This window comes from Peromyscus leucopus, chromosome 9 (assembly GCF_004664715.2).
Source record: "Peromyscus leucopus breed LL Stock chromosome 9, UCI_PerLeu_2.1, whole genome shotgun sequence".
NCBI lineage: Eukaryota > Metazoa > Chordata > Mammalia > Rodentia > Cricetidae > Peromyscus > Peromyscus leucopus.
In genome coordinates, this window is record NC_051070.1 from 92,213,207 (window position 1) to 92,232,493 (window position 19,287).

The 19,287-nt window shown below is 43.4% G+C and overlaps 1 protein-coding gene across 1 annotated transcript in view; it reads left to right on the forward strand.

The window, feature by feature from the left end:
• Window positions 1-19,287, forward strand: part of Nek10 (NIMA related kinase 10) — a 194,168-nt gene that overhangs the window by 129,870 nt on the left and 45,011 nt on the right. Inside the window, exons 27-29 of the mRNA XM_028856310.2 lie at window positions 11,990-12,179; window positions 12,267-12,353; window positions 14,190-14,244. Of these exons, the coding sequence (XP_028712143.1) occupies window positions 11,990-12,179; window positions 12,267-12,353; window positions 14,190-14,244 (332 nt within the window). The remainder of the gene's footprint in view (window positions 1-11,989; window positions 12,180-12,266; window positions 12,354-14,189; window positions 14,245-19,287) is intronic.

A 19,287-nucleotide genomic window follows, 5' to 3' on the forward strand; every position in this document is an offset into this window, starting at 1 on the left:
GGGACTGTAGATCCGTGATGTAAGAGTTCTCTGAAATTACCGACCCATGTGACTGGCAGTTAGGCAGTACTTTCCACATAAGCATTGCAGTGGCACATTGTCTGTCGGAAAGATAAAATACCCAGGACTTATTATTGCTGATAAAGGAGAGAGGGAGCTGGGGCAATGGCTCAGCAGTCAAGAGAACGTGGCTGCTCTCTCAGAGGACCAGAGTTCGATTCCCAGCACCCATGTAGTAGCTCACAACCACCTGTATGTAATTCCAGTACCAGAGGATCCAAGGCCCCACTCCGGTGTCTGTGAGTACTGTCTGCATGCGATACACAGATATATAGTCATGCAAAACCCCACACACATAAAAATAACAAATAAATAAAATGTTCAATTTTTATTTTTTATTTTAAAAAGGAGGAACAGGGCTGGAGAGATGTCGGTAAAGTGCTTACCTTGTAAGCGTGAAGATCTGGGTTCGGTCCTGGTACTGCTGAGTGGTTTCTCCTGGGGGGAAGGGAAAAGTGTCTACACATTCCAGAGAGGGCACCAACAGCAGAGCAAAGAAATGATTCCCCCAGAGGCTGACTTGACAAGCCAATGTGTTTATCGGGGTTACTTACAGGAGTATAGATGAGGGGTTACTTAGAAATGCAGGCATGGTTCACACGCAGCTGTGGCACCAAAGGGCCCCCAAGCATGGGTGACAAGTCAGGACAGCTGCTCCCTTGGGAAGAGTTTCCTCTTGCCAGCATCCATCTTACAGTTTCTGTCATCTGGAGAAGGGCCCTGGGAATCTTGTTAACTTCGGGAACTTCTTGTTATTTGTGAGTTATTTACTCCCCCTTTCTGGAGGGGATGCTTTAGTTCAGAGAAAATCAAAGCATAGCGAATATTCACATAAAAACAAAGACAAAGCCTGCCAGTCAGGGACTGCTCCACGGCTGGGGTGAGGACACTTGCTTCCCGAGTTTGTTAACTTGAGAGTGATCCCTAGAACCCATGTAAAGTCAGATGTAGAGAACTGAACCCACAAAACTGTTCTCTGATGCCCATATATGTACCATGGTACCCTTTTGAGGCCCACACACGCATCATGCGCAGATAAACACACAATAACAACAGTAGCAACAGTAAAACTCTACAGATACCATGGCAATTATAGTAATCCCAACATTAGTAACGTGGAGGAAGGCGAATCACTGAGGCTCACTGTCCAGCCAGCCTAGCCTGCTTGTTCAACTCTAGTCCTGTAAGATACCCTGCCTCAAAAAAATAAGATGGGGCCACTGAGATTGAGTAGGTAAAGGTGCTTGACACCAAGCAGGATGACTGGGAATCCCAGGGACACACATGGTAGGAGGAGAGAAGTGACATCTATAAGTTTTCTTCTTACCTCCATGTGCATACCGTGGCATACACACATGGGCACACACACACATGTGGGTACACACACACACAAACAAACAATAAATTAATTATTTATTGAGAAAAAAGGAATGACCTAGGTTGTTCTCTAACCTCCACACACATGAACACACATGCACACCTGTACACACCCACACATAACCAAACACACACCAACAATTTAAAAAGGAAGAAAAGTTTGCTTTGTTTATAATTCTCCTGGCTCATATCCTGGCTATGTGGCATATAACTTAAGATGGCATCAGTTCTATCAAATGTGCAGGCCTGTGTTAGAAGGAGGGCTTTAGTCTGTGGCTGGCTCGTCCAGGGGGCAGCTCTGCAGGAAAGCAGTGCATGCCAGTCATGTGGATAAACACATTCACTGGGTCCCTAAGCCAGCACAAGGTGCCTAGTAGAATGTTCAGTCTTTATGGACCATCGAGAGATAGTTGACTTCAAACCAAGCTTCTGTGACTACCTTAAAAACACAAAACTTCTCTCCTTGTACTACCTTAAGCACACTAATAATCTTTCCCTTTCAAAAGCAATCAAATACTAAGAGGAAAACACAGTCTTATTAAAGAACCAACAAGAACAATATAGTGCATCTTATCAAAAGAAAATAAGCAGCTAGTCTGCATTACTCTCACTAGGCACCAATTTTTATTATGACTATTATTATCTTTTCATTGACTTCTTTATTTGTTTTTATTCTATTTTAATTAAAAATTTTCAATTAGCATTTGCAGAATTGAGTTTCATTATGGCACTTCTAAACTATCTTTTTTATTGGTTCTCTTTCCTCACTTCTCTTTGTTCCGTCACCCCTGGTGCCCTTCGACCTCCCCCAACAGCCTCCTTTGTGCTTCCTGGTCATGTAGGCCCTTTGCCCTCTCCATTATTATTTCCGCTTATGTTTTATGCTGTCTCTGCTCTCCTCAAGCAATGTTATGATTGTTCCAAGTGTGAGGAAGGCTGTTTCAGAGCAGCTAACACCAATAACGCAGCCACAGAACTCATTATGAATGAGCACTAAAGGGAGGAGAAATTAGTGGACCACTGCAGATCCGCCCGCCTGGAGGGAGATCTGTGGTGAATTGGTGGAATGCTACAGATTGGTGGGTTCGCTGATAACCGACAGGAAACACCACAGACTTCCATCTCGGGGGGCATGTGCTATTTATCCCCCTACTTTAGCTTATTTTAGATTATGGAAAATTCCAAAATAGGCTGTTAAAGATGAGTACAAATATATATTTCAAAAGAGCCAAGAAAGCTTCATTAATGAACTCTGTTCCTGCTGAGTACTGCAGTTACCTACTATGAAAGTGAAGCAAGGCGTTCCCTTTAACTTCTGAAATCCCAGATGAGAACTGATACAGGGAGCTATTAAGAATGAGAATAAATTAGATTAGAATAAGGTACAGGCTTCACTCAAATGTCTGACAGCGAGAGGTATATGGGGGTGCTTCGGAGACTGTGACAGTCACATCTTATTTGGGGTTCTGACACCGTTCACAATGCATTGAGCCCGCAATTGTGACCCTGTGGGTATTATTTTAGACCTGAGCAGAACATCAATGTAGGAATTGTAAAGAAGACTTTGCTTAGTTCTTCCCCACCAGTGCTGGGGTTGCAGATGTGCATGCATCCAGGACGACAGGCTAAGCCTTCAGTGTGGGTGCTGGGGATCTGAACTCAGGTCCTCATACCTGTGGAGAGCATATTAGCAACTATGACAGTATGTCTTATTTCATGGAAGTTTGGGTAGAAGTTAGGCCTGCAGATTTGTCACTTGATTTGAGCCACCATCCCTGATGGTTGCAACCACAGGTAGACAGAGCCTCTGCTGACTGTCTGTCTCTGAGGACCTAAGCATACTGTTTCCATTTTGAGAGTTCTGTTCTCAATCTCCTCTTGCCAAGATGGCAGCTGGGTACAGGAGGAGGCTGAGGAAGGCTTATGCCAGTGGGAAGGCAGGGCCCTCTGGCTGCCTGGGGTGGCCTTTACTGATATTCATTGCTGTAAACCTATTTCTATGGTTTGGGGACATTGACCTGTCTTTGTTAAATGTTTGTGTCCTATGTGCTCATAATCCTTGAAGTCCCATCTCCAGCATGGGGTTCGCCATTTCTGCCCCTCTTCTGAGACCTGACTGTTGTAGGAAGACTTTTTGTCCCGCCCACCAACTCCCAAATAACCACACCGAGACTTATTATTAATTATAAATGCTCAGTCGATAGCTCAGTTTTCACTCAGTAGCTCTTATAACTTAAATTAAGTCATATTTCTATCTACTCTCTGCCACATGGCTCAGGACCTTTTTTCAGTATGGCAAGTTCATCTCCTGCTTTCCCTCTGTCTCCTTGGGACTCCCGAGACCCTTCCTCTTTTCCTTTGTGCTTTTTTTTTTTTTTTTTTGGTCAGTCCTGCCTGACTTCTAGCTGTCTAACTATTGGCCAGTCAGCTTCTTTATTAAACCAATCACAGTGACCTATATTCACACAGTGTAAAGGAATATTCCACAGACTGTGACTTCTTTGGTGACATCCACAGTCTCAGTGAGACACATGAGAGTTTGGGATGCCTCTCTATGCTACACACATGCCATGGGGATCTCACTGGGAGCAGGAGGCACTAATTCAGTCCTGCCAACTCAGGTACCTCCTGTTCTTCCACCTCTCCTGCCTCAGATGCCCGCCATTCAGTTATCCTTTCAGCCAGGACCTCCAAAGGGCCCCCTAGGTGCCAGCCAATATTGTAGGCAGCAGTGATACCCCAGTGAACAAAGCAAACTAGGCCTCTGCCCTTGTGGGTCATTTGATAAGTGTCCAGAATAACCGTGTGGTCTGCAGCATGGCAGTGGGCATCGGGCTGCTCTCAAGTGCCCCGCCTTCTCTGGCTGCAACCAGACTCTCCCTAAACCCTCTCTGTATTTCTACTAACACCCAGCTCTAGTCTTTGGGTTCAGATGTGCTGGAGTGGCTGAGAGGGGTAAAGTCAGGGTCACCTGCAGCTAATCTGTCACTGCGCTCTATCTTCTGTCTTCCCTGAGATTCAGGATTCTCCCATTCCTCTGACAGAGCCACCTCCCTGTCACAGCCAGTTCTAGTCCCAAGCATCCTTCACCTCACTGTCCTTGACTCTGTGGTGGCAGCATCAAAGCTTGGTCTCAGCAGTGTAAGAGCTTTGGGATGGGGGAGTACATAAGCCATTCTAAGACAACAACATGCCTCACCATATGTCACAGTCACAACCCTCAAGCCGACGTGTCTGAACTGAGCCTCACCTCAGCCAGACATCTACCTGTAGCTAACAGGCACACAGCTGTAGTGAGCCTCATGATACAGTCGGGCAGGTCTATAGAGGAACACGAGGAGCACAAGCAATAGAATGTGCATATATTACAGAAGGCATTCTTTAGCTTGGCTTACACAGGAAGGTCTGGGTAATCTAACAATGGTTGTCTGTATGCTGGAGAGGCTGAGAAACTGCAGCTTCCCAGTCCACAGGGCTCAACGCGTAAGCATTCCCAGTCTGGCACTAAAGGCCAATACTTCAGCCAGGATGCCACCTCTGTACTACCTACCTACCAGAGTCCAGGGGCCACTAGAACACACACCAGGGGAACATGTAGTAGGCAGTAATTTCTGCTTACCACTGTGACTTTGGATGGAGTGGGCATTTAAAGTGTGGTCACTAAGGTTCTCACTTCCCTGTGCAGCACAGGCCTGCACCAGCAGACTCGTGAAGAACTGCCTTGTGTGCCCGAGGGGGCAGGAGTGGGAGGACCAGGCTGGTACTGCAGCTGCTGTCCACTGTAGATGTCCTCCTTGCTGAGGAGGAGCACAGCTGTGCATAAAAAACTGTGTCCACACACACACAGACTCAGTCCGTTCCAGCCACTCTAGCTAGGATTTCTCACCCTCTCTGTCTCCCTGCACATGCTCACCCAAATTATCATTCACAAAACAAACCCATACACTTGATTTTGGCAAATTATAGTTAAGATGATGATTAAGTGATCCTAGAAAAGTTTCAGCTTTTAGTGAATAAAAGACGTTTATCTTAATGTGATATAGTCAGACAGCTTAAATATGTCACACAGAGCATCATCTTAAATTCCACCCTTGGAGAACAGAGCAGCTGATGTACTGCTTAGCAACAAAGATCATTTTTAAATCACAAGTCTTTTACAAACTCACATCATGATAGGATTCTGATAATAGCTTTCTAATACAGCCTGTTCTATGTTCTTAGAAAACTTTATTGACAGAGGTTCGATTATTTTTTCTTAAATTCACAGATATCTTTATAGTTGGGTGCTTAAATTGAAGTGTATGCAAGCATCTGGATGTTCTTTTTTTCTGTGTGTACTTGGATTTTTAAAGTGTGCTATTTATTTATCCATTTTTGCCTTGTTTTGATTGTACCATATGTCATTCACAAATGCTGAGCCTGCCACTAAAAGCTTGTGCTCACAACCCTCTGCTAAGAGATTAAATTAAGCCATGCAGAAAATAATGTATTTTAAAAGGACAGTATTGTGCTGGACAATTTTGCTTTTATAGTTTGGTTAATTGCTGACTGAATTTCTCCCAAGACCCTGAAAATGCAACAAGCAGCGATATAGGGAAAGAAAGATCAGAAATCAAGAAATCTCAGCTTGTTGGGAAATGTTCTTTGCTTAGTAGGTTTTAAGAAAACAACAGTGTTTCACCAGCTCTTCTCTCCCAAATAGATAAAATTCTCTCGTCCACTTTGCAAACTCCCCCTTTCAAATCAACATGGCTTACATATGCATAGTGTGATGTTTAAGTGCTGAGCCTAATGACTTTTGACATATACAATCATTGGTACACACACACACACACACACACACACACACACTTCTGTGCACAGCTCCCTCACATCACCTTAGGTGACTCCTACCTGGGGCTGGGGCTGGAGGTTAGTGGTGGACTTCATACATTTCCAACATATGCATTCTAGCCATGCCTGTAGCAGTCCTCTATCTTATGTATATTAGTTCTATTTACATTAGGTTGTTGTGCCTCAACTCCCATTATCTTTCTGAATTAGTTTTTTATTTATACATTTAAATATATTGTATATTAGATACACACTATACTTTATATATACAATACCTCTGTGTGCAGATTAAATACTTACCACATTTTATTGTCATGATGCTGAATACTTATTTCCAAAACTGGAATGCTAATCAAAACTGCAACAAACTTTATCACATGAGACATTTTGTGGATATGTTTCTATTTCTTTTAGGTAATACCTAGGTATTTTTATTTCATGTATTTTAATACCTCGGTACTACCTAAGTAGTTGTATGGTTTACTACAAAAGAGAGCTAGTTTACTACTAGCTTTCCAACATTATACTGTTTAACACTCTCCAGAGCAGGATACAGAATATGGATGGTGGTTTGCATGAAAATCCAGCATAAGTCTCAGGCATTGAATACTTGATCCCTAATTGGTGGTTATTTGGGGAGAGTTAGGAGGTATGGCTTTACTGAAGGGGGTGCATTACTGGGGGACCCATGCCCTTCCCGGTGTCCTCTCTGCTTCCTGCTTGTGGATCAAGCGTGGACTCTCAGCTCTTTCTGCTGGCGCCATGCCTTTGCTTTACTGTCCTGGGACTTGAGCCCTCTGAACCCATAAGCCCAATTAATGCTTTCTTTTGTAAGCTGCCTTGGTCATGGGGTTTTGTCACAACAACAGGAGTATAAGTAAGACATGGTGGTTCCGGCTGTGGTGTCTTTGCCGATGTCTGTGTCTCTGGTGTCTGAGGTGTTTTGTTTTTCTTTTATCCTTGGTGTCTCCTTTGTGCCTTTAGTGTGCATTTTCCTGGCAGTCAGTGCTGCCAAGCTTGTGTCCGGTTATGTGTCTGTGTGTGTGCATGTTTTTGTGTGTGCTAAGTGTCTGTTCAAACAGTTTGTTCATTAATTTGTTAGATTACTAGTCTGTTTTTTTTAAATTTTTTACCTTTTTATGTATTTTAATACTAGCTTTTTGTTAAGGATGTTTTATAAAAATTCATAACCTGTGGTATACCTACTCACTTATTAGTAATATTTTTTGAGGCATAGAAAAGTTATAATATTGATGGAGACCAACTTATTTCTTTAGTTTTTATTTACTTGGTTGTTAATAATTTCTACATCGTAGTAAAGAAAAAATTTTGCATACCTCATGGTTGAAAAAGTAAGCTTTCAGGGAGGACTATAGGCCTTGAATTATTATTATCATTTAAAATAAAATTTAATTTTGTATGCAAAAAGGTAAGCTTTCTTATTTTGAAAATATATCAATATATTTATTATTATATACTTATATAAATATATTTAAATAAATATATATTTTATATTTAGATCAGTTACCCATTTTAATTTCACTTCATGTGCATAGTAATAAAGATATCATTTTTCATGTGACCATGCAGCTTTTCTACATCACTTTTAAAAATTTTACTGTCTGTGTGAAATCATTTGACAAAAGTGAATAACTATTTCTGAGCTCTGCTTGGCTTCATTGATCTGTTTACTCATTCATTGACCAATTATCATTATATGTTTTGAATATTATAAAGTTGACACTTTTTTGAAAATGAGTTGTGTATGTTTATCCTGATTTGAAAGATATGCAGCGTGGAATGTTTGGGATGAGAAATGCATTTTCCCGCGTGGTTGCTGTCTGTCTCTGCTCTCAGAAGTTTCCAGGACATGGTCTGTTGTCTACTTCCGGTGGAGCCCGTGGGCTTCCTCCTGGCTGAAGCCCTTCCTCGGCGCGCGCACCTCTTTCGCTGGTGTTGGACCTGGGCTGTGTGAGGCCTCCAGCTTTGTTGCTCTTTGTCAGCTTTGGTTTGGGTGGTGCGGGTCTGTTGGGTTTCAGTGTTAGCTTTTTTATGTTGTTTTTTCTTTTAGATTATATACAGAGTAATGGGCTCACTGTGGAATCCTCACTACATACTTTAGTTTTGTTCAGCCTCCTCCTCTCACCCTGGCCTCTTCACTCTCCTCCTCATGCTGGCTCCCTGCTCCCACCTCCCTCTTCCTCATCACATATATTGATTCTGTTGCTCTCAATTTTTTTCTCTCTCCAACCCTTCTTGCAAACCTCCTTTTTCCCCTCAGTGACACCTCTCAAGTTAAATGATGCATATACCCCCAAACAAGACACAAATACAAAACATGAAGTCCAGGATCCACATAGGAGAGAGGCATGTGGTATTTACCTTTCTGGGGGTCTGGAATATTTATCTGAATTTCCAGTTCCAGCTATTTGCATACAAATGTCGCCATTTTGTTTCTCTTTATGGTAAGTCCACATGTGTGTACCAGGATTTTATTTTCCTACGGTCAGTTCACAGACATCGAACTGGTTTCATTTCCTCGCTGTTGTGAACAGTGTAGCAGTAAGCATGGATGTGCAAGTATCTCTGTGAGAGGACCTAGGGACTCTGGGTCCAACAAAGGCATAGCCGGGCCATATGGAAGTTCCACCTTGGGTTTCTGAGGTACCTTTATACCCGTGTTTGTATGTAACCTTTACATCGGTAAGAAACAAAACATGACCAGCAGCAGAGGGTGAAGCTCCTCTTTCTCCACATCGTTCTCAGAGTTTATCATTTGTTTTCTTCACCACAGCCATACTGGCTGATATGAGATGTCTGCATACAGCACTCTCAGTTTGCATTGTCTAACAGCCAAGGGCATAGAACACGCCAGTGTTTACCATACCTTTTATATTTTTCCTTTGGGAAATTGTTGGGTTAATTTGCCCATTTATTTATTGGAAGATTAGTTGTCTTGGTCTACATTTTGAAGTTTTTTGTATCATCTAGGTATCATCCCCCATCTGAGGTGTATCTGGTAAACATCTGACCTGTTTTAGAGCTTGTCTCTCCATTCTGTTCATAGTCTCTCTTGCTGTGAGGAAGCACTTGAATGTCATGTAAGGCCACTGGCCAGTTCTTGAGGTTCCACCCTGTGCTGTTAGAGCCCTTTCACAAAATCTTTGTCTGTGCTCGCACCTTGAGGAGTTTTCTCTGTGTCTCTTAGAAGTGCTGGTGTTCCAGGGTTTATATTAAAGTCTTGAATGCATTTTGAATTGATTTTTGTGTGGGCTAAGAGACTTGAATCTAGCTTCATTCCTCCGCATGTTGATGTACAGTTTCCTAGAACCATTTTCACAAGAGTCTATCTTTTTTTTCCAGTTTATGTTTTTGACTTTATCAAAGATCAAATGGCTGGAGCTGAGGCTCCTCTGGTCTATTCTGTCAGTCTACCTGTCTGTTCTTACACCAGTACTATGCTGTTTTTGTCATAGTGGTTATGGCATATAATTTGAAGCCAAGCATTGTAATACCTCCAGTACCAGTACTTTTTTTCTGCTTATAATTGCTTTGTCCTTTCATGGTCCTTCAGTTTCCAGATGGATTCTTGGATTTTTTTTTTCTAGTCCAGTGAAGAAAGCCATTGGAATTTTAATGGAGATTGAGTTGAATCTGTACACTATTTTTCATTAAGATAGCTTTCCCCACAATGTTAATTCTGCTAGTCTATGAGCATGAAGCATTTTTCCATTTTCCAGTTTCTTCATCAGCTTCTTCCTCCAGTGTCTTAAGGAGTTTATGGTTGGGTCCAGCCAGTGTCGGCAGCGGTGTGCAGCCGGGGATAACTGCTAGCTTTTTGTGGAGACCCAAGTTGACCCCTTTTCAGTTTTCTGTATCTCTTTCTTTTATTTTTCTATTGGTGTTTTGTCTTTTCTTTCTTTTTTAAATCTTTCATCTCACAGACAATGGCTTCTCATCTGCTGTCTAAACCAGAACCACCTCTGACTGCTTTAGAATGGGTTTGTAAGTTTCTTTAAAAGATCAGAGTACAGATTTGATTTTTAAACTTTGTTGTAATATTAATCATATCTTTGCAATATTTTAAATTCATCTTTAGTTTCACTTATTCAGCAAAATTTATGGATCATTTATTAGTTTTCTGAAGACCATTGTACTCTCCTGACAAAATATTTGATACAACAAAGGCTTCGTATTCTGCAGTGAGGGAGAAAGTAGGTAGAGAGGAATCTGCAGATCATTATAGCAACATATTTTAAATCAAAATAAGTTCACCTCCTTACCATTTCTCCCAGCTTATAGGTTCTGAAAGAGTGTCTCTCCAATACTGAGAATTCCCTTTCATCAGGATTTACAGATGCAATTCTAGAAACTGGTTTACAGCCGAGCTGGTTCTGGACTAGCTAATCCTCCTGAAGTCTGGAGTCATCTGACTCAGAACTCACAGCCTCACTCTTCTCTTCCATGGCTCAAAGAAAAGTGTCTAAAAAAATTATGTATGTGTGTGCACATACCATGTCACATGTGTGGAAGTCAGAGAACAGCTTGTGAGAGTGGATTCTTTCCTTCCACCTGGTAGAATCCAGGGACTGAGGTCAGATCATCAGGCTTGGCAAGGCCCTTACCTGCTGATCCTTCCCACTGACTTCATAATTTCCATTTATGATTTTTTATTCATACCTGTTCTTAAGACAGATGAAACCATTGCTGCAGCCTCTGCAGATACTCACATCTAATTGCACTGATGCAATATGAAAATGTCGATGTGTCTTATGGTGTTGTGAATTGGACCCAATGCCTCAATAATGCTAGGCAAGAACTTTGTCACGGCCTGGAGCCGTCCTCTTTTGTAGCTTCTGCTTCTGTGCCCCTGGTCTGCACCTTAGCTCTGCTAGTGATCTTCAGCCATGCAGCCTAAGCAGCTCTCCACACTTGCTGTGAATGGTCCCACCTGGTGAACGCCTTTGGTATCGTGAATTACGTGGGTAGTTTCTTGTTCAGTGTCATCTGCTTTGACAACTCCAAGCTGCCAGCCTTTTGTGTCATTAAATGTTTTTATTTTTATTGAACCTGAGAAACATGTTATACATGGTTTATTATACGGTGTAGCAGAATATTGAGACCTGGGCCAGATGAATGACTTAGGTGTGGTCTCAATGTAGACATACTTTCATTCTCTCAGGACTTTCTGGAGGAGTGCGTGTCCAGTTCTACAAGAGGGAAGCCAGAGTTGCTGGAGCCTTGAGTGACTGAGTCCTCATCACTGCTGTCCCTCATCTTGTATGGGTGTTGTTGCTCATTCCTCATGGCCTGGCTTTGTCTTATACTCATGTTCCTCTGAGAAATTCTCTCCTAACTGATATGGGGATGAGTAGCTACCATTGCAAATATTTGGGAAGAGACTCAAAGGAGAGAAATTTCTGGTAAACTGTCATCTGGGCTCTGTTTCTTAGATACAGTTAGGCCACCAGTTCTCTCAGGCCCTTGGTGTGGGCACTGCTGTCTCTGGTCTTTTGTCAGATAGTTGACTTTAGTTTACTTCTTGGTGTTTATGGATTAAATGGACCCAGCAATGGACGCGTAGGTGGAACTATTGCTGTCACTTCTGCATGAAGTATTTGCAGTGGTATCTTAGACACTTACGTGTGCGTTGTGACGTGTTGGGTCCTGCAAAGAAAAGAGCAGGTGGGGTGCTGAAGACTCAGAATTCTCCTTCCAGGAAACCTTTGAGAAGGCAAGCCTGAGCAGCAGCAGCAGTGGGGCAGCCAGCCTGAAAAGTGAGCTTTCCGAGAGCGCGGAGCTGCCTGGGGAGGGCTTCCAGGGCGCCGTGCAGTGTGGGAAGGAGGAGGACAGGACCTGTGAGGAGCTGCTGTCTGAGGACAACTTCCACCTGGAGAGTGTGGAGAAAGGTGAGTCGGCGGCGGCGGCGGAGTGGTGAGGGCAGGCGTGCACTGGGGAACTTCTGGTCTAGGCTCACCCCCTTCTTTTCTCTGCAGATGTGTATTCTGAGCTGGACGATGAGCTGGACATCTTGGACAACTGTAGCAGCTCCAGTTCAAGCCCTCTAAAGGAGTCTACATTTAGTAAGCTCACTGTACAAGTTTGTCATTGTGGGACTGCAGTGGTGTGGTCCTGAGGGTGAGAGGGTAGATGGAACGTGGGACTGCTGTCTCAGGTTCAGCACTCATGTGGACAGCCAGAGGCCAGACACCAGGCAAAGGGGTGCTTTTTCATTTTTATGAGCAAACGCAGGCTGCGAACAGGGAACTGAAATGACTAGGAATGATGGAGATGGCATTTCATCAGTCTGTGGGTTAGAGGAAGTAGGAACTCGTGGGAGAAATCAGCCAAGGTGTAATATAACTTTTGTGCAACTGTATTCTCACTCATTGTCCTTGTTTCATCTCTGTCACTGATAAAACACCAACAAAGGCCGCTCAGGGGGAGGAACAGCCTTTTTAGCTCACAGTTCCAGGATGGCATCCATCACAGCAGGGAGCAGGGAGGCAGGAACTTAAAACAGTCACAGATGAGAGCAGAGTGAAGTGAATGCATACATGCTTGTGTTTGGCCTACTTTCTATACTCAGCAGGCCAGGACCAAATCCAGGGAGTGGCGCCACCCACAACAGGCAGGGCTTCCCATCTCAGTTAATCCAACTGAGAAAATCCCTCACAGGCATGCCCACAGGCCAACCCGATCTAAGGCAGTCCTCACTGAGACTCCTTTCCCAGCTGACTCTAGAATGTGTCAAGTTAATGAATGAAATCAAATATCACAATTACATACTTATTGCATCTAACTAAAATAAATATCTTAAATGTTTAGGACTATAAAAAATATGATGTGTAAAAACAGTCCAATATTAGTCTTAAATTGAAATAATAACAAAAAATTTTAAAAATATTGAAGAATAGGAAAGAAAAGAAAATAATATATTTAGATAGAATTTAAAGACTATAAGGAAAAATGGGATCAAATCAACTTGGCAGGCATGAAACTGAAAGAAATGTTAAAATAGAAATGGAGAAAAAAATAAATCTCACTGAAGAATATGTTAACTGGATTTAAATTTTCTAACTAGAGAGATTTTAAATAAATGTAAAGTATAAATAATTCTGTCTGCTCAGTGATTATGCTATGAAACCCCAGGAGAGAAGACAGAAAATAGCCTTGCTAAAGAGCCACATGGAGTTCCAAGGATTTAGCCATATTCCTTGTCTTTTCTATACTTAATGACTCCATCAAAACAGTGACTAGATCTTCCAGATTTTCAGGAACAGTCACCATGACCAATTCTTTGCTCTTTATTTCCTAAGAGTTCCTGCCTGGGAGACAAAGTGCCTTGATGTGTAGTTTGGGGATGATGGACACCATGCAGGAGAAATGAATGCTCCGTGCATGTAAATGTGTAGCAAATCCTAGAAGAGCCTCATTGGTTGGTGATGAGCATGGTGGTGTTTATCCCTAGTCACAGCACTGGAGATGGGCAGCAGGGAGGCGGAAGGAGAGACAGGACCTCCATGTGGAGATGTCCGCACAAATGCTTGAAGGTTAAATTGACACAGACATGCTGTTGTGTTTAATAACAGTTTTCTGTTTATTATCTTTCCTTTGAAGAAAAAACCATTATACAAACCAATCAAGTGCATGGTAATTTTTAACATTATATTTGAGCAAATACCTTCAAGAAAAATGGTGGTTACAGTGAAGGGCGGCTACCACGACAGGAGAGCCTGAGCAGTTGAGAAGAGGGTTGCTGGAGGCCAGGACACTGCTTGTGCCTGAGCACTGGCCGGGAACACACCCAGTGGGGACTCTCCCAGCACTGGACATAAACCAAGGCAATATACAACAGCAGCGAAAGCCAGAGTTTCTGGAGTAATAATTTACAGTTAACTTCTATTTTCTTGTTTTAGGCATTTTAAAGAGAAGTTTCAGTGCTTCGGGAAGAGAAAGGCATTCACAGGCCAGGTATGTCTGAAAGTGCGTTTAGTCTAGGCAGAGCTGAGCCACTCGGGGCTAAGTTGCCCCCATAACTGGCAGACATATGGACATGTGGACATAGAAACTGTCACCTTTCCCAGAGCCAGAACCTAGGACTGCTTAGTGGTTTAGCATGCTGGAGAGTGCTAGGCCTCGGCTGGCCCCTGCTGTGTCTGCCTTCTTCTAGTTCTGTGACAGCCAAGCAATCAGTCTCTCTGAGCATAATCTGAGCCAAGGCAATGGAATAGCCTTGCTCAGTGAGCTCACCTGAGGCCCTGGGTCCTTAGAACATGGGTGTGTGACTCAGTTCCATGGCAAAGGTGGGCAAGGTGAGGAAAGGGGACTTGGGGGACACACCCTTCCTCCTAAGGATCCAGCCTGGACGTTGTGTTTGTGACTCCTGCTCAGACATATTTGGCATAACTCCTTTATACAACCACTGCCATCTTAAAAAGATGACACACACACACACACACACACACACACACACACACACACATTCTTTTTATTTTTTTTATTTTATTTATTTATTTATTTATTTATTTATTTATTTATTTATTTTGGTTTTTTGAGACAGGGTTTCTCTGTGTAGCTTTGCGCCTTTCCTGGAACTCACTTGGTAGACCAGGCTGGTCTCGAACTCACAGAGATCCGCCTGCCTCTGCCTCCCGAGTGCTGGGATTAAAGGCGTGTGCCACCACCGCCCGGCTTACACATTCTTTTTAAGAGAAAGGAGACTTATTAGGGGACAATAACTTTTGGGGGTAAGAACTAGAACTAAACTATTAAATTTGGCCTTTGCAAGTCCCATGATCCTTAGGAGATTGGTTTGGATGGCACTGGGGAAGTATGACTGGGACCTCAAAGGCTGGCTGCAGTAATATTGGAATTCTAGAAGCAGAAACAGCTGCAGAATGTGAGGAGTGGCTGGGACAGTTAGTGTCAGGGAAAGAGCCTCCTGGAATCAACATAACGTCAGGGGATGCCTGTGGAGCGGCAGTCTGCAGGGAACACACAATCAGAATGATTAGTTTGAAAGAAACAGCACCAGAGAAATGTGGGGCGGGGGGCAGAGCACTGGCTTTCTGTCTGTAGAGACAGAACCATACAATTAAGATCCTCAGAGAGAGAGGAGGGGCCTGCTTATGAGAAGATGTTCTTGACCACTGCAGAGGATGGCCCAGGTTCCGAGTACTCTCATCCAGGAAGGAGCACTCAGTACAGGGCTGGGGAAGATGAGCAAATGGCAGAGAGATACTCAGAGGCTGAGCACCCTTAATGCGGACGCACACCCAAGTGCCGACGCCAGCAAACTCTGACATACAGCTGGATACCCCATTTAAGAGGGCTTTACCTAAAAATGGAAATTTCTACCAGATAAATTTGGACATCTTGGAAGCACCAAGTAATTGTAGCCTTGATTTCTAGAAGGATCCATGGGAACCTTCCTCATTTGTAATAGTTCTATTTTCGTCCAACCCTTTGGAGATAACAAAAAACATGTTACATATTTAAAATTTTGAGGGAATTTTTTAAAATTTAGAAGTTAGTTAAAATTTTTGTAGCAAATTATACTAAATAGAGTTAGTAGATAGAAGTGCTGTGGGTTGTCTTTCTATACTCTAAATATGTGTTGCTCCCATTGGTTAATAAATAAAGCTGCTTTGGCCTATGACAAAGCAGAATAGAGCCAGGTGGGAAATCCAAACAGTGATACAGGGAGCAGAGGGGGGAGTGGGGGAGTGGGCGGAGTCAGAGAGATGCCATCGAGCTCCCAAGAAGCAGGATGTGAAAGTACCGGTAAGCCACCAGCCACATGGTGGTACATAGATGAATAGAAATGGGTTAATTTATTGTTCCCACTCATGACCAGGCTGTTCATGTAGATCTCATCCATTTCTCCATGTCTTTTTTGGGGTCCCGTTTTCCAGGTAGCCTCACTGGTGATGTGAGTAGCAGTTCAGTCATCCTTGTTCCACATCTAGTATCTTCCTATGAGTGGGTACATACCATATTTGTCTTTCTGAGTCTGGGTCACCTCACTCAGGATGATTTTTTCTAGATCCATCCATTTGTCTGCAAACCGTATGATGTCATTGTTTTTCTCTGCTGAGTAGTATTCCATTGTGTATATGTGCCACAATTTCTTTATCCATTCTTCAGTTGAAGGGCATCTAGGTTGTTTCCAGGTTTTGGCTATTACAAACAATGCTGATATGAACATAGCTGAGCAAGTGCTCTTGTGGTATGATTGAGCATTTCTTGGGTATATGCCCAAAAGTGGTATAGCTGGATCTTGGGGGAGATTGATTCCCAATTTTCTAAGAAAGCGCCATATTGATTTCCAAAGTGGTTGTACAAGCTTGCATTCCCACCAGCAGTGGAGGAGAGTTCCTCTAGCTCCACAACCTCTCCAGCATAAAGTGTCTTCAGTGTTTTTGATCTTAGCCATTCTGACAGGCGTAAGGTGGTATCTCAGAGTTGTTTTGATTTGCATTTCCCTGATGATTAGGGATGTTGAGCAGTTCCTTAAATGTCTTTCAGCCATTTGGGTTTCCTCTGTTGAGAATTCTCTGTTTAATTCTAAAGCCCATTTCTCAATTGGACTGTTGGTCGTTTTGATGTCTAATTTCTTAAGTTCCTTATATATTCTGGATATCAGTCCTTGGGAGATCCTAGCTGGATCAAGAAAAGAGAGGGAGAACAACGAATAGGAGACCATGGTAAATGAAGACCACATGAGAAGGGGAGGAAGCAGAGAGCTAGGGAGGCCCACGGAGATCCACAAAGATACCGCCAGAAAAGACTGCTGGCAATGGACGAGAGACGGCAGGAACTGACCTACCCCGGTGTTGGGATGGCCAGACACCCTGTTAGTTGTGCCATAAACCCCATCCAAGGAAGGTCTGAGGAATCTGGATGCAGACATCCATGGCTGGGCCCCTGGTGGAGCACTGGGAGTCTAATTAGGGAGAAAGAAGAGGGTTTATATGAGCGAGAATTGTTGAAGCCAGGGTTGGATAAAGCACAGGGACAAATAGCCAAACGAATGGAAGCACAGGATCTATGAGCCAAAGGCTGAGGGGCCCCCAACTGCATCAGGCCCCCTGAACGGGTGAGACAGTCATTTGGCTTGATCTGTTTGGGAGGCAGCCGTGTGTTGGTGCCGGGTCCTGGGCTTGTTGCATGAGTTGGCTGTTTGAATCCTGGGACATATGCAGGGACACTTGGCTCGGTCTGGGAGGGGGGACTGGTCCTGGCTGGACTGAGTCTACCAGGTCGATCCCGGTCCTCAGGGGAGACCTTGATCTGGAGGAGGTGGGAATGGGGGGTGGGATGGGGGAGGGGGAGGGGGGCGAGAGTGGGAGAACAGGGGAATCTGTGGCTATTATGTTGAACTAAATGATGTTGTAAAATAAATTTACTTAAAATAAAAAAAAAATAAATAAAAAAAAAAAAAAAAAAAAAAAAAAAAAAAGAAATGGGTTAATTTAAGTGTGAGATCTAGTTAGTAATAAGCCTGAACTACCGGCAGAGCATTTATAAGTAATATTAAGCCTCAGAGTCAATTATTTAAGAAATGGCTGCCAGGTATTGTGAACAGGCAGGTGGGAGAGAAACTTCTGCCTACATGAACGTTCAACCAGAAGCAGAGACACTATGGAGTAGTGTCTACCAGGTACTTATGAATCTGTGAATATGGCAAGTGGCCAGGACACCGAGGCTGGTGCTTCCCAAAATGTGTTCCAATATGGCTGAAGACTGGTCTAAAAGCCCCCGCAAAGCTCAGTTGGCTTAAGACAGGCTGTTTTCACTGCAGGCGTTCACAGTATAGAGCAAGGAACATGGCGCAGGGTAGACTGGGACAATGAGAGGAGACAGTCTGCACAGTATACAAAGCAGGAGGGAGAAAACTAAACATTTTTTACTTCTTTCTCTGAATTAAAATGAGACAATTTTAAAGTATAATTTCTAGTTATCTTAAAGTCATTATAGAAAGCTAAAGTTCTTTTCTATTTAATTTGTTTAGGATTTTCCTAGGCTTCTTGGTGTATTAATGTGAAATATAAATTAATAAAATATGTAGAAACCAAATGATGCATTAAAACCTAAAAGAAGATCAAGATACTAGAGTAAAAATAGACAGGAAAGTCATCCCCGTAGAGGTTTTTGGCTTTCCTGTATCCAGCACGAACAAGTGTGGTGGTGACGAGGAGACCCCGAGTACTCGTCAGAAAGCCACCTGGTCTGGGGTGAGCCCCCGCCACAGCGATGCACGGGGCTCCCCTAAGCACAGCTTCTGGAATTTAGAATCCAGGCATGATGGTGGCTAAACGTAAAAGAGAGAAAGCACAGGCAAGACATTCTCGAACGTGGTCACCCCAGACAGAAGCAGGAAGATCATGGAAACAGTGAATTCAAGACCAATCTGAGTTTCTAAGTTAGGGTTTCAGCTCCTGTGATGAAACACTGTGACCAAAAAGCAAGTTGGGGAGGAAAGGGTTGATTTGGCTTACACTTCCACAATGCTGTTCATCACCAAAGGCAGTCAGGACAGGAACTCAAACAGGGCAGGGTCCTGGAGGCAGGAGCTGAGGCAGAGGCCATGGAGGGGTGCTGGTTTCTGGCTTGCTTCCCATGGCTTGCTCAGCCCACCTTATAGAACCCAGGACCACCAGTCCAGAGGTAGGACCACCAGTCCAGAGGTGGCACCACCCACCATGGGCTGGGCCCTCCCCTATTGATCACTAATTGAGAAAATACATTATACCTGTATCTCAAGGAGGTATTTCCTCAGCTGAGGCTCCTTCCTCTCTGAAGACTCTAATGTGTGTCCAGTTGACACACAAAACCAGCCAGTACACTGGACAATGTTACAAGAACCCCAGCTCAAAAAAGTAAGAACATTCATCTGGTCATTTATTTTGGTATGCCAGGCTTAAGCTAAATAGTATGTGGGTGTGTCTTTACTTCCCTGGTACAGTGTGTTGCATACAGATGCTGATCCACAGATATTTGTTGGGTGCTTAT